This window comes from Myxine glutinosa, chromosome 12 (assembly GCF_964187855.1).
Source record: "Myxine glutinosa chromosome 12, kmMyxGlut1.1, whole genome shotgun sequence".
In the NCBI taxonomy this organism is placed as follows: Eukaryota; Metazoa; Chordata; class Myxini; order Myxiniformes; family Myxinidae; genus Myxine; species Myxine glutinosa.
In genome coordinates, this window is record NC_136272.1 from 101,261,091 (window position 1) to 101,277,499 (window position 16,409).

Below are 16,409 nucleotides of genomic sequence, written 5' to 3' on the forward strand. Positions count from 1 at the left end.
TCACTGAAGTTCAAAGCCAGAGTTGCACAACTGAGGGATTGTGCGATCACGATCAAGGAGTTTCCAGGTTGTTCAAAAGTTCCAGTTTGAAGGTTTTGGTTTTCGTAATCCATGCTCTGTATTCGTGACGTGCAGGTCGGAATTCTGAGCTCAGGTACAGCATCCCTGGAGGTAGCGGTCATGGCTGCTTTGCAGTAGACCCGTTGAGCGGTGAACTGCGCACCACACGTCCACTGGACCGTGAGGAGCAACCAACATTCAACGTCACAGGTGAGGATCGGGTGGAACGTGCTCTGTTCGGGAAGTCCAGTAAATGTGAGACTTTGCAAAGTAGTGAGTACATAATGGGGAGTCTATGGGGTTCAGTAATAACCAGTGCGTTTGGTTCATCTCATGCATGAGATGCAGGAACACAACTCAACCCATTAATTATTAATTATTTTGTGTACAATGTCAAGGCTTATGGAAGAGCTAGAACACAGGACGAATCAGGAAGCACCAGAACAAGAGGAACAGTAGAAAGCGAACAGTAGATACACCAACAGCAGGATTAGAGGGATGGGGGGGGGGGTGTCGAGGGGGGGGGGGGGAGACACCAACAGCAGGGTTGCGGTGGAAAACAACAACATCAGGGTTGTGGTGGAGGGGAGGGGGACACCAACAGCAGGGTTGTGGTGGGGGGGGGGGGGAGGAACACCAACAGCAGGGTTGCGATGGGAAATAACAACAGCAGGGTTGCAGTAGAAACAACAACAGCAGGGTTGCGGTGGAAAACAACAACAGCAGGGTTGTGGTGGGGTGACACCAACAGCAGGGTTGTGGTGGGGAGGGGGGCACCAACAGTAGGGTTGCAATGGGAAATAACAACAGCAGGGTTGCAGTAGAAACAACAACAGCAGGGTTGCAGTAGAAACAACAACAGCAGGGTTGCAGTAGAAACAACAACAGCAGGGTTGTGGTGGGGGAGCGACACCAACAGCAGGGTTGTGGTGGGGGGGGGGGGGGGCAACAGTAGGGTTGCGATGGGAAATAACAACAGCAAGGTTGCAGTAGAAACAACAACAGCAGGGTTGCAGTAGAAACAACAACAGCAGGGTTGCAGTAGAAACAACAACAGCAGGGTTGCAGTAGAAACAACAACAGCAGGGTTGCAGTAGAAACAACAACAGCAGGGTTGCGGTGGAAAACAACAGCAGGGTTGTAGTAGAAACAACAACAGCAGGGTTGCGGTGGAAAACAACAACAGCAGGGTTGTGGTGGGGGGCGACACCAACAGCAGGGTTGTGGTGGTGGGGGGGGGGGGCACCAACAGTAGGGTTGCGATGGGAAATAACAACAGCAGGGTTGCAGTAGAAACAACAACAGCAGGGTTGCAGTAGAAACAACAACAGCAGGGTTGCAGTAGAAACAACAACAGCAGGGTTGCAGTAGAAACAACAACAGCAGGGTTGCAGTAGAAACAACAACAGCAGGGTTGCAGTAGAAACAACAACAGCAGGGTTGCGGGAGCAGACGGGGGGGGGGGGGAAGTGGAGAGAAACTTGACCCTTTGAAAACTTGCTCAAAGCTTAGTAGGTAAATAATTCCGGAGCACATCATTACAAACCTGCCATGAATGTTCACTTCTGTATGACATCATGTTTCATTCAGGGGAACTCAGTACAGAGGAAATGCCATGTGGACCGCCACACCCGTGCCACACTCCAACCCCGGCAGTGTCGCATCATTTAAAGCTTGTCCCTTAAGAATAAACAAAAGATCCACAAAGGAAACTGTAAACGGAAATGGCCATCACGCCAGAATTTTGCACGCTTTGGGTTTGGCTTCCATATCGAGTTCAACTGTGGTCGGTATGTTAGATCCTGTCAATACCTTACCAAATTATGAAGGGACAGGTGACACTGCACCTGGATGAAATTTTACTACTTTCACTGATATCCATTATTTCCTTTAGTCCTCGTTACAGATGGCGGGTTGCCACCCCTCTCGGCCGTGGTCTTAGTGGGAGTCACGGTCACAGACGAAAACGACAACATACCAGAATTCCACATGGACCTCTCAGAGACTGACCTACAGATAATGGAAAATGTGCCGCCGACTCCTCTCCTTTCATTGATCGCCTGGGATCGAGACTCTGGTTCGAATGGTCATGTGACCTACCGCATCACAGGTTTGACTTTTCCAATGGGATTCCTTGTCTTTTGAAAATTATATTGTCATAATTACCAGCATGCAAGCACCTATGGACAATCAGGAGTCAGGTTTGTTGCACATTAATTAATTGGTGCTTGAAAGCTTTATGCAGTTCAATGAATGGCTGCTTCCAAGATAATATATGGCCTAAAAGTTACCTCATTGGAAGTTGTGGAAAGAAGCTTTTATTCTTGATTTAGGCAGGTTTTGTTACGGAAAGCAATCCATTTGTATTGTCCGCCTCATTTCAAATATGATTTCCTCATTACTTTTGGAGTTTTTCTCAAACTCTGGGCGTTCAACATTTTCTAGCAGTGTTTTTACACCATCAGGTGGAGATACACCTGGTGACTTCTTCCTACACCCAGAGACGGGCGTCCTTTCCTCCGCCCGTCCCTTCGATCGAGAGGCCATCTCATCGTACACTCTTCATGTGGAGGCTATGGATGGAGGATCACCGCCGCTTTCTTCTACGATGCTTCTCAATGTCAATGTCCTGGATCAGAATGACCATGCTCCCATTTTCCCACAAACCATGTACGCAACCAGCGTAGCGGAGGACGCTGAACCAGGCGTCGTTGTCGTCTCGGCGCAGGCTCGAGATGTGGACCAGGGGCCAGGTGGACAGCTGCTTTATTGGCTGGAAGGTGATGTCGGTGGAGACTTTGCAGTGGGAGTGAGGGATGGACAGGTGTGCACACGTCGTGCACTTGACCGTGAGCGGAGGTCTAGTTATACGTTTTGGCTCATGGTGTCGGATATTGGACCGCAGAGGGTATTATCGTCTTCAGCACGTGTCACTATATCAATCACCGATGTCAATGATAATGCTCCTCAATTTATAGAGGTGAGCAGGGGTCTGTGTGTGTGTGTGTGTGTGCTCGCTCTCACATACACACGTCACAATATACCTTAAAAATAGGTGAAACATCTCTGGGTGCTCACCTGGTAGAATAAAGCAGTATACTACACCGACCAAAGGTATTTTCAACAGTATCATGGTATTTTAAGGTTGTGATCAGGTTTCAATGGTAAACTGTGTGTGTAGTTTCAGAGAAGAGAGCAAATACCTATTTTAGGGGGTGAAACCCCCCTCCTACCCAACCCCCCACCGCCCCCCGCAAACGCCCTTAAACCCTGATTTTTTTAATGCCATCAACAAGGTTTGTTGCATCTTGGGTGATGAATGTAATGTTGTGGTCAAGTCCTATCGGAATTTTGTCTGTAGTTTCTGAGAGGAAAGCAAATAACCATTTTGGGGGTCAACCCGCCCCCCCCCCCCCACCCTGCTCCCGTAGATCCCCATAATGCTCGGTTTTTTTTAATGCCGTGAACAAACTTTGGTACATCATGGATGATGCAGATTGTGGTCAAGTTTCATCGAAATTGTGTGAAGTTTCAGAGAAGAAAGGAAATACCTATTTTGGGGGATCAAACCTGGATCCACTTTGATCCCCAGTAACCCTCTTCGACCCCGATTTTCTTAATGCCGTAAACAAACCTGAGTTGCAACATACCAAATATCACTTTAGCCAAGTTTGGTCACAATCCCATCAGCAGTTTCGGAGAAAAAGTTGCAAGTGTTTACGGACTGGTGGACTGACGGACGGATAACACCCCATCCCATAAGTTCCCCGGATCTATGTTCCGGGTAAGCTAAAAAAAAAAAATGAGAGCTCCGGCTGATATACCAGCTTTCAGATTATTTGACCTTGAACGGAACAAGATCCTTGTGGAAGAGATCCTAACTGCTACTTTAACAATGCCAATTACTCCCACCTTTCATAAACTGGAGCAGACAGGACAGCTGGCTCAACGCCCCCATCAGAAAGATGGCATACTCACTGATGCAACACCCAGCCTGCGAAGGAGCAACATGACAGTTTATAGTCTGGGAGGGAATCAGATAGAAATCAAATACAAAGTTGAGTGTGCTACCTTTGAGAATGCAGTCGTTTGCAAGCTTTTAATTTTCTCTAAATTAATTGGTGTAATCTTTCCCAAATCTTTAATGTGCATTTAACTTCCGTCATTCCATGGTATATTTTAATTATCTTGCTCGTCTTTTTAAATTGTCAATGTAAACTCTTCCATGAGGAGTCCAGCCAGGTCGATTCCCCACCTGATTATAAATTGTCGGATTGGTACTTCGCGGACCGGAAGTTGCAGCACAAACGGTGCTGCCCCTCAGATGGACATTAAGCTAGGTGTTCCAGTTTAAGCATTGGTTGTGGACCTTGAAGATGCCACGGTGTGTTTTACGAAGACTAGGCGCGTTGTCACTGACACCTTGCTCAAATCACCTTCAGCCGAACATCAGACCTGGTCACATTCACCTGTGCACATTGAAGATCACATGGTCCTTTTGTAAAGAGTAAGCCATTGGCTGCTGCCACCCTGGCCAATTCCCAAATTCTTGCTTTGAGTATAGAATCTACCTCGATAGAACCCTGGGTGGAGCAGCGACCTGTCCAAGGTACCCTCTCAGCTATGAAATGATCATGATGTTGTTGTGGGTACCCTGATGCACCCCAGAGGACCTTGGCAGCAATTCCTCTTCTTCTTATAATTACTATTATATTTTGTTAATGGCTTTCTAACTACTCGGCTTTAAGCATATATTAACCCCTTGAATGCCATTCATTTTTATTTTGCTTGAGACTGTTGGAAGAGGGTTTGCGTGGGCAGTTTTTTGAGTTATATCCTGTTTTGTGTTCTCAGAATCCGATTGTCCTGAAGACGTCACGGTTTACTCAGCCAGGGCTCATTCTCACCACCCTCCGTGCCCATGACCCAGACTTTGGTCCAAACGCCTCAATGCTCTACCGTTTTCAGCAGTTGCAACCAGATTCACAAGCTCTCTTTGCCTTGGACCCTCGTTCCGGAGAGGTCCGTGCAGGTCCAGGTCTTGTGGGGATTTCTACTTCACCCGTTGTCATTGGAGTGGAGGCAGCAGACCAGGGATGGCCTTCACACACAACCTCTGCCCTTCTGATTCTCTTCATTAAAGAGTCTTCTCCACCTCCATTACGCTTTGAGCAGCCGGTTATCCGCACAAGCGTGAGCGGTGGAGTTAGTTCAGGTGATGACGGTGATCGATAATGCACCTAACTAAATTTGAGAATAAAATTTCTTGGGGCAGGGGGAAGGGAGAGTTCATAATCTGTAGATAGTAGTTAATTTCCCAATTGTTGGACTTCTTTTCACAGGGACCTTTGTCACAAGGGTTAAAGCCAAGCATCGCAGGAAATCCGAAACTCCTGCCTTTTCCATCTTCAGTGGCAATGAAGATAGAGCCTTCCAGATAGATGCCCAGACAGGTTTGAAAATACCTATTGTTTTTACCATATAATGTGCTGAACGCAACTGGAATATAATTTATCAAAACATTATGGAAAATTTTACAGTGTTGAAGACTCAAAGTGTGTGATGACATCATATGTGATATGACAATACATGTCACCTTGATTTTAAAGGAAAAGTTCAGATTTGGTCCACTTGGTCTTACTTGTGAGTCAAGGAACCGGATTTGAGAAGGTGTTGCCCACCCCTTTACAGCTGAGCATCCATTTTGTACCGACATTCGGCCAGTTGTCCCATCATTCTGCGGCCCTCAAATGAAGTGCAACTTCCTTTTGTCACTGATTGTAGGAGAGGTTCTGGTTTTGAACGCCAAAGCACTAGATCCCAAAAGAGTTGAGCAGAGATACCTGGTGCTATCGGCCCAGGCAGGCTCAGTCATCGCATACTCGGGCTTGGAGGTGACGGTGAAAGGTGGAACTGGACATCCGCCATGGTTCCAGCACGAGACGTACATCGCTTTTGCTGAAGAGCAGAAGGAACCTGACTTTGTCACACAGGTAAAGTTTGACTCTATGAGAACAGGTACTTTTGGAATTTTTAAAGAATTGTGCTTCGGCATGACGTCACGAGGATGTTGCTAGTTTTTGGGTGCAATGCAAGAGTCTTTTGTCATAAAGCTGAAGCTGTCTTGTCGAAGTCGAAGTCTTGTCGAAGCTGTCTTGTCTGTAATTGTCGAGTCTGGTGTTTAAGTTCATATTTGGCTGCATAGTTTGTCTGTTTACTGGTTAATTGGTTTTCTTTGATTTACAATTCAGGTGTGGGTTTTGGAGCCAGATGAAGGACCTGTGGGAAATCTACGATTCATTCTGAGGCCTGGTGCCCTGGCTTCTATTTTTTCTGTGGATCCTCGTGGTCGAATTCGGACTCTGAATAGCCTGGACCATGAGGTGCAGCCAGTTTACAGGTAAATATGAGACCTCATGCCCCCAACCACCCCTACTCTGCCCCTTTTCACCCCATCCATCACATCCTTATTCAAAATAACTACTAAAAATACACAATGGGATCTTTAACGGTCACAATGCAGGTCAGGCGGTCTTCTCCAAAGGACAGATAGCTCCAGACTCTAGTCGGCATGTTTATATTACTTTCACCTCATTTACAGTATCTCTCGGGGACCAGTAACTCAGTTGTAGTAATTTCACACACCAATTCTATTCCCGAAATTAATCATCCCATTTTACCAACAGCTGTGATAATTAGAATCACAAAACACACAAATCGGGTGCTCGAGACCATCCCATACGATTTGCTTGAATATATTGGTAAATGGAGAAAGTCCATTCCATAATGTTAACTAGATGGTATTCATTTAATACTTATCCTGCGCAGTCAACTTGTTGCAGGCCAACTCTTCTGTTTTTGAACATTTTTTAAATTTGATCTAATATGGCTGCCAGACCACGTGAGCGATGACATCATAAATTTATATTCTCTAATATAATTGTTGCATAGATCACGCTCAATAGATTTCAAACTGATCAGACTAAGCGTTGTCCCTGTCGAATTATGACGTCATAATTATGGCACAAATGATGTCATCGTTAACAACACCTATTCCCCATATGGAGTTCTTTACAATGAGCCACGTTTCAATTTTTTCCATGCAGTGGTTTTGGAGATGTCGAGGTGCAACATTTTTTGTTTTTTCCAAGATGGCGCCTGTACCACATGATCTATGACGTCATGATTATCATTAAAATATTCGAAAGGAGGAGGTGCTCCCATGGTGAAAATTTCGTGTTCATCAGACCAACAGTTGCTGAAAAAAATTAATAATGATCGGATAAGTGTTTTACTTGTCGAATTATGACGTCATAACGAAGGCACCAATGACATCATCATTAACATATCTTATTCCTCATGGGGAGTACTTGAGCCAGGTCTCAATTTTTTCCCTGGAGTGGTTTCCGAGATATAAAGGTACGATGTTTTTCCAAGATGGCGCCGGTACCACGTGACCAATGACGTCATAATAATCATTAAAATATTCTACAGGAGGTGGCGCTCCTATGGTGAATATTTAATGTCAATCGGACCAACGGTTGCCGAGAAAATGAATTTTTAAAATGCAGACACGAACGACACACGGCACACACGCACGCAACTGAATGCTTACCCCCGCTTGTCGCTTCACAAGCGCAGGGTAACTATAATGGCACTCGGTAGAGCGCATACCTCTGCCAGGCTCAACCATTTACGTTTTGTATCCCACTGATAGGCCGGATCTGGATCCAGACCTAAACCAAAATCTAATCCGCTTGTTATTGTCACCTATCCAATTCATCCACCTAGCTTTGTCATAATCCGTCCACACCTTTTTGAGGTATCATGCTATATATCGTTTTTGACCCGATCTCTCAATGGTGAAGATTCCACTAAGGAATTAAAAAATTATAGTATCCTGTTCTGGAACCGGATCTTCGCCAAAATTGAATCAATTCGTCCTTGTCACAAACTCAATCTGTCCGCCAAGTTTCGTCTGAATCCGTCCATAACCTTGAGATATCCTGCTCACAGACATACAGACAGACAGGGGTGAAAACATAACCTTCGGTGTGGAGAAGTAATAATGTGATTTTAAGGTTCCATCGATGATGGCATAGACAAGATGAACAGTTTGCCTGGTAAGATGTCTTCACTCATGTTCCCCTTACCACAGTTTTGAGGTGGTGGCCATAAACCATGGTGCACCATCGTTGTCGGCCACGGCTACAGTCTCCGTGTTTGTGGTTGACGTGGATGATAACATTCCTACGTTGCCACCATTAGCACCCATCATCCTTCCAGAAGGTTAGTTATTATCGACACCAACCATACTTTTCTCGACAAGCATTAATCAATAAATTCGACAACCGAACATGAGGATTGTTTAATTAATTAATTTTATCAAACCAACATGTGTGACTAGATCACCCAATCAAGTCTAATAATGTATACTCACCTACAGTAGATCACATAAATCATGTAAGTTTCAGTTCCGTTTACAATTGAATAAAACTGCATGTCATTAAGACACAACCAGATTGGTTAAATAGCACCAATGATGGGAATAATCATAAAACATCTCATTACTAAAGAAACTTACCCCTGTCCGACCAGAGTACAGAGCCAAATGAGAATTCTGAATCCATCCAAATGTCACATCAGCCAATTATGATAAAATCCCCCCCTTCCCTGGTTCTTCTGGCGGAGACCACGTCCCCACGTCGCAAGATATTGTCTGCGACTCTGGTTAACACCAGAGACCGCGGATAGGCCTAAACAGTTTTAATTGAGGTGACGACCAAACACGTATTTGATTATCAAACGCGGGAGGAAGAAGGAAAATGGAAGGCTGCGCAAGCGCTTACCTTCAACGAACCCACGGAAGCTTCGATCCTGCAGGGAAATTAATTCAACCGGGCACAGGTTTAACAGGGGATGGAAAATAATACAAGGGTTTATTGCAAAGAAACGTAGGGACAGGAAAACGCGATATTATATAAAGTTCCTATATTCCACACACTGACGGCAAATGCAGACGGGGGGAGTGAACAACCAAAATAACACGTCCGTTATGTAATTGGGAACGCGGAGCTCGGTCTTATCTGTCTTGTCGTCTTCAATCTCCGGCGTGGAGGAATCCTCCGCACGCGTCGCTAGGCCCGGTCACAGCACCGAGCCTCGCTCCCGCACAAGCACCACTCCAAGCACCACGAGGTCGATCTTCACACACGATCGATAAGCCAACTCTCAAGCCACGAGGTCGATCTTCACACACGATCGATAAGCCAACTCTCAAGTCAACTCAACCAGGGCCAAGACTGCGAGCCACGCAACCAGGGACAGGACTCTCTCCACTCGAGATCGCACCGGGACTGCCAGGGCCAGGAATCTGCGCGCAGAGTTCCGTGCGCTCTTTTTATAACCTCTGGCGGTGACGTCAGCCTCGGTGCGGCACCCAACCAGAGCCTCGTAACTTCCCACCCTTTGTCGACCTGCTTCGCGCCTTCCACGTCCATTTGCGCCAACCGATCACAGCCCTCCTGGACGTGGTATAGCACGTAGCGTGTAGCATGATCATAGCTCGTAGGTGCAGCTGGCCGCGGTCCATGTGGCCGCGCCCTGAGCGCCCACCCCCCCCCCCCTTGCCTGTCCGTCTTCCAAAGTCATTTCAGGGAAGGGAATCATTTAATGTTGCGCTAGGGACCTAACTACGTGTCTACAGGTGTGCATTGCCATAAGGGACAAAGGTTTAGCTACCAGGTGTGACACACAGGGGCGCTACTCTTTAGTCCCTACTCTATTTAACACACGAACATCCTGGTATGTCCACAGGTATACATCTTAACCGACAAATCACCTAAGCACACAGAACTTATTACAGGTCAGATTCCTTACCGCGACAGACGAATACCTACCTACACAGATCTATCTGGCTCTACATATTGCTACCCCACCGACATAACAATATGAATTGGCGGCAGCTTTTTGAACATGCTGGATGTGACATATGGGAGGTATTTACGTCAGTCTTAAGCCGGATGTGACATATGAGAGGATCACAAATTAATCACTTCCACATGGAAGACCTGCAGATTCATCATTTACACATGGGAGGCTCGCAAATTAATCACTTACACATGGGAGGCTCCCAAACTAATCACATACACATGGGAGGTGTGCAGATTAATCACTTGTGCATGGGAGGCCTGCAGATTAATCACTTGCACATTGAAGGCTTGCAAATTAATCACTTACACATGGGAGGCTCCCAAACTAATCACTTACACATGGGAGGTATGCAGATTAATCACTTGCGCATGGGAAGCCTGCAGATTAATCACTTGCACATGGGAGGCTCACAGATTAATCAATTGCACATGGGAGGCTCGCAAATTAATCACTTACATCAAGTTCTTACATTCACTGAGGTTATTTATACGAGCAACTTTGACAAGTCAAACCTTACATGATATCTGATGATATTCCAAACAAATTTATATCATATGTCATGAGAAGTCGTAGGAAGTTTTTGTAAGGGAAGGGGATACCATAATGGTAACTGTAATAAGTGTACAAATGATCATGTTCTCTAGATTTGGTAAAACGCTGAGATCATCTGGTTTCATACAATACATTCTGCCCCACTTTGAATGATAAAAGTATCTGTAATCCACTGCATTGATAAAGGTATTAGCTATTCTCACTAGCTCATCAAAAGATAGTTATGCCACACACACGGATAGGAAAAAGAGGTTAAGCAAGTGGTTCACTTCTGTCTGTCTGTCCTTCCGTCCGACTGTCCACAAACGTCACTTTATGACAGGGGAACAATTTAATTTCAATTGAGTGTTATATTTTGAACACAAATTGGAACATGAATCGAAAACAAACCTGTAGTTTGGCAATACTTTGCCTCTGAGTGAGACCCGATCGCACATGCACAGAGAGTAGTGCGATAAAAAATAATAATCTGTCTGCCTGTGTAGCAGTGAAACAAAATTGAAAATCATTCCAAACAGGAAATCTACAGTTTTCAAGGACGTCATAAAGGACACAAACAACAAGCACGAAGAACTAATGTGACATGTTAGATGAGGTGGTGTAATAGCCACTGTGTCAATGGTGGTAAACATCCAGAATTAAGTTTTTCTATGAACTTTACAATATTTATTTTATTTCAAATTAATTATACACTTGAACATTGCCAAACACAAATTTGCCCTCTTATTGCTTCCAAAAACATCCAGTTTTGCAGAAACATGTTAAATAAAGTGGTCTATAAGACACTGCATCAATAGCGCGAAACTTCCGGAATTTTTTATATACGAAATTGAAAATCACTATTTTATTTCCATTGAATTATACTCTTAACACTGCATGGGGTATGGTGTTCTATGAACTCTCTAGTTACTGAAGATTTGATTGTAGACATTACAAGAGCTTCATTTGAGGTTTAGAGCTTTGGCTTGACCACCATGATTGATATTTATTTGTTGATCCATGGTTTGTGTGTCATCTTCATTCCAAATCGAGACAGACAGTTCGGTGGGAATGCTCGTGACAAGAGTATCTGCTACTGATGTGGATCTGGGTCCTCCTCTGATCTACTCCCTCGGCATGGCGGGGATAAGAAAAAAGACCCTGGACATTGCAAGCACGGACGGGACCATTTTCCTTACAAGTCCACTTGACTTTGAGTCCCAACACCAGTTCCATGTCCTGGTGACGGCAAAGGATTCTCAGCATGTGACATCACACAATATGTCTATCTTCATCACGGATGTCAATGATAACCAACCATCATTCGCACAACCAGCCTACGAGGTATGCAGTACTATGGAGGGAGTGTATATAGTCATGTATACTGGTAAGAGAGGAAAGACAACAGGAATCTTCTGTTCGACAGGTAACCCTATCTGAGGAGAGTTCTAGCCATGCCGTCGTCTTGGTGGTGTCCGCTACAGATGAAGACCTGGGCGAAAATGGACAGCTTTCCTATTCTCTTTCCTCTTCGACCACCAACGGCAATAACTTCTATGTCCATCCGGACAACGGTACCATTTAACACATTGCATGGTCAATTGTCCCATGCCATACTGCAAATACAATATAAATAATGTAGTGGAAAAAGAGGACATGTGATTTTAATCTGAAGATGGCGTCCTCTTATACCAGTAACTTTCTTCACCAGGTACGCTGTTTGTGGAGAAAGCCCCAACTTACAACGCAAGTGCACCCCAGGTACAGCTGATGCTGACAGCGCATGATGCGGGAAGTCCCTCGTTCTCTACATCGGTTCCCATTCTTGTGAATCTGTCACCAGGATCGAAACACCATGTGCCCCAATGCGTTGGACGCAAAGAATACACCGTGCATGTACCTGAGGATACTCCGATAGGTGTCTCACTACTAGACGTGCCAATGATCACCATCGGTGCGGACATCGAGCAATGGGACCTTTATTTTGGCTTGCTTGGTGCCCCAAAAGATCTTTTTCATGTTGAAATTAAAGATATAGTGAAGATGACACATGAAGAGATAGATGTAATTCGTGGGTATTCATTTATTGGTAGACTCATACTGGTGGGCGGTCTAGACTTTGAGTCCCATTCAACGTACAATTTTCAAATAGTAGTATCAGACAGGTTGTCGAGGTGTAGCATGAGTACAGTGAGTGTGTTTGTGACAGTGATGGACACGAATGACCAGCCACCAGAGTTTTTAAAGTCCAAATACCAAGCAAAAATTGATGTGGGGTCTCCCTCGGGCACAGAGATAACCCGTGTGATGGCACATGATGCAGACTCTCAGTCGCTAATAACATACACGATCATTTCTGGAAATAATGGCGGGCTGTTTGTGGTGGACCACCTGACAGGTGTGGTACGTCTTGAACACAGTTTGAAGGAGTCGAAAGAACATGTCATTACAATCTCTGCTACAGATGGGCCACATTGGGCCCTCACAACTCTCCATGTCTCTGTGGCTGGCAGTGTAGACCACCGTAGTCTCATTCAGCCAGTGCATAAGATGACAGCCAGTGTTCGTGAGAATGCACCTCCTGATACACCTGTGATTGTGCTCCGAGCTACCAGTTCACACTCTGATGACAAAAGTCCTCTTTCTTATCACATTGTAGCCAAACGAGGGAGTGAGCAATCATTCATGAATGGGCCTGAGATGTTTTCAGTAGATACATTTACAGGTGAGGTGCGGACTGTACGCTCATTAGACCAGGAGGAGACACCAGCATTGCGATTTCTGGTGGTGGCACGGGACATCAATGGTGGGAAAACAACTGCCACGGTTATTGTGAAGGTCGAGGGTGAAGATGAATTTCCTCCGGTCTTCTCACAATCGAGCTACCAATTTTCAGTTCCCACTGATGCTCCTGCTGGCTTTGAGTTGGGCAGAGTTAGTGCCTCAGATGCAGATGCTGGTCCCCAAGGTGAAGTTCATTACCTACTGCACCAGCAATCACCTTTTTTTTCCTTGGATGAAGCCTCAGGAGCAATATCGTTGAGCGTGGCGGCTGGCTCGAAGAAGGAAAGCGGTAAGCCCAATCAAGAAACAAAAAATATTTTTTTGACAATTGAGGCACGTAGCCCTTTGCCAAAATCTCTGTCGTCCAGCGTGACAACTCGCATCAATGTATCAGGCACTGGATTGGAGGCTATTTTGACAACGCAGACTGCTCCTAGTCTGGCTGTTGGCCTCACAGTTGGTCTTGGCCTTTTGTTGCTTGTGCTGGTCACATTGATCGTCATTCTCCTTATCTGGAGAGCTAAAACCGGCTGGGGCAAGCACAATACTGAGAGGGGTATGATTACCCCAGGTACCGGAGAACAGTGTAACACACCTGAACCGCTGTTGGCGTCTACTTCTTGCCCGGCTTCCCACATGGACCTTACACACTACCCCGTTGCTGCCTTACTTCCAGGTAACGTCTTAGATCATTCTGCACACTCTCATTCAAGTGGGCGAGGCTCGGCAGAAGGAGATGCAGCAGCAGATGATGAGATTCGAATGATCATTGAGCGTCGGTCTGGATTCGCCACAAGGTTCGGGGGAGCAATGCAAGGTGTGCTACAAGATGGTTGTCCAAAAGCACTTGATATAGCTGAACAAAGGGACAGTGGGTGCCTCTCAGATGGTTCACAAATGACAACACGATTGTCCGGTCTATCTCACGCACCAGTTATGTTACCTGTTTGTCCAGAGGATGAGTGTGCACCCTGCAGGAGATCTGACTCAATCCGAGACTTTATAATGCGCACCCTTGAGCATGCCGATACACTCAACTCTCCCAGTGGAAACACTTTTTCATCGATTGGTTCGTGCTCATCCCCGATTTGTAAAGAACCACCAGTACAGAAAGAAATGACCCCAACACAGTCGACACTACTCTCGCTGCTGGACCCCAATGATGACTCTGGCAGTCCATTTGACTGGGATCAAATACTAAGCTGGCGACCACAGTTTTGGCAGTTGGCTCAGCTTATGGCAGAGATGGCGCACCTACCTGACGAATCAAAGCCGTGTCTCGAGTCCATGCCACCAAGGGATCGCTTTTTACCACCGCCGATCATCACGTCTGCAATCCCTCCAGGAGCCAGAACCATCGCGCCTCGTCCACTCCCCAGCTACCGTGTAGCAAACATAGGCGCTTTGTATTCTCCCATTACAATGGAATCCCCACATGTCCCGCTGGCCATGTCTCCACGACTCACACCTGCCCTCTCTCCACTCACCACCCCATTACCTCCTATGTCCCCGATTGGTGTTGCCCTAGCTCCTGCCGAGGGAATCTTTGGTTGCCTGGAGAATGCCGATGAACATAGAGGGCTCATGTGATTGAGGAGAATGTGTAAAGAGTGGACCAAGAAGACAATTATTTGTTTGGAATGTTATTTGAGTGGCCGTTCAACCTTTTATAGGAGGTGAAAGTTGTAGAGACAGGTGTATTTACTATTCAAATTGCTTTGTGCATTAGAGATTACTCAAGGAAAGGTGAAAATGTGTGCACGGAAATGGATGATGTGAGTGACCGAATTAAGATGTATTTTCTTGTGAAACTTGACCTAATGTTCCAGGACTTTAAAACCTCAATATTCAGTCTTATGGACAACGCAGCAATAGGTACGGCGACCAAGTTTCATCCGTTATGGATTTACCTCCTTTAGTTGTGTGAGGAGTCCGGATAAAGGAAACCAGTAGTTCTCGTAACCCAGAATATTGGGCTCAACTCTGCCAAGAGTCGTCAGGTGGTTCGCTTAACTCTACCCATAGTAATGACCAATGCGTCCTGGACTACAGGTCTCACTGATATGTACCAATTCGGGTTTGCACTTCCTGTGCGTGAATGGAGCTCTACTTGGACGTGCTTTACCACGACAGGTAAAGGTGTACAGTTAATCAAGTGACTTGTTTACGGGGGTATTTTTCGGATTTTCTACTGGAGTTTTTAAACCCACCGCAGTTTCTGGAGCAAAGTGCCAATTGGTGTCTCTTTGTTTTCGCTTCGATTTTCGCTTTGGAGAGCAAGTTTTCTTTATGCCATTCGTGTATTTTAAACAATCCGTCGATGCCCATCAAGCCCATTACTTTTAGGCATCATGCCATGGACTCACCTGATTGATGAGCATACTCAGTCATTAAGTTTTTTCCAACTCGCTGATCATATGGACCTGCAATGAAGCCTGAGCTCCTCAGGATTGTCTTTTCTGAAAAAAAAAGAAATATTTAAATGTGTTATGATCTTCTTTTTACTTTCAAAAGGCTGTTGTACCTTTTTCCATGTGAATAAAGTATTTCAAAGTTTTTAAGAGATAGAAAGGTTATGGACAGTATGCCATACGTTACGCCAAACATACATATGCCATACGTTAAGGACAGGAGTGGTAAAAAGAAGTGTCTTCTATAAAGATGCAGTGGGTCCAAGAAATGCCATCACTGATGAACCAAACTGAAAATAGAGTTGTATTTGGATTTCCTAGAGTTTTTTAAGCTCATGGAAGAGCTCACACACACAAACAACACAGACACACACACAACTTGATTTTCAGATCAACACTGCCACTGGCCCAGTGTGTTCCAGAAGTAATTTGTGACGTCGCCATCTTGTGAAGTCACTTTTCGTTCTGTAGTCGGTGGGGATGCAAGGAGGATTCTCTGCTCTTCTCTTGCCCACATGTAATGTGGCATGGGATTCGCCTGTGCTCTATCCTCTAAGTGCTGAGCGTCAAGCGAGGAGACTCCACCTGGGTCAGAATCGAACCACCGACCTCCCAGACTCAGACACTCTGAAAACAGCACCTGCAGTGACTCCGGTTAAACAATAAGCTGAGATCATAAACTTGTTTTAC

General features: G+C 45.5%; 1 protein-coding gene across 1 annotated transcript in view; it reads left to right on the top strand.

Annotated features, from left to right (window-relative positions):
• The window catches only part of DCHS1 (dachsous cadherin-related 1), a 64,599-nt gene extending 48,728 nt beyond the window's left edge, over nt 1-15,871 (top strand). The window contains exons 8-18 of the mRNA XM_068132196.2: nt 136-270; nt 1,955-2,170; nt 2,526-3,040; nt 4,915-5,275; nt 5,403-5,513; nt 5,845-6,053; nt 6,312-6,460; nt 8,219-8,349; nt 11,582-11,868; nt 11,951-12,098; nt 12,236-15,871. Of these exons, the coding sequence (XP_067988297.2) occupies nt 136-270; nt 1,955-2,170; nt 2,526-3,040; nt 4,915-5,275; nt 5,403-5,513; nt 5,845-6,053; nt 6,312-6,460; nt 8,219-8,349; nt 11,582-11,868; nt 11,951-12,098; nt 12,236-14,898 (4,925 nt within the window). The 3' untranslated portion in view covers nt 14,899-15,871. The remainder of the gene's footprint in view (nt 1-135; nt 271-1,954; nt 2,171-2,525; nt 3,041-4,914; nt 5,276-5,402; nt 5,514-5,844; nt 6,054-6,311; nt 6,461-8,218; nt 8,350-11,581; nt 11,869-11,950; nt 12,099-12,235) is intronic.
• The last annotated feature ends 538 nt before the right edge of the window (nt 15,872-16,409 follow it).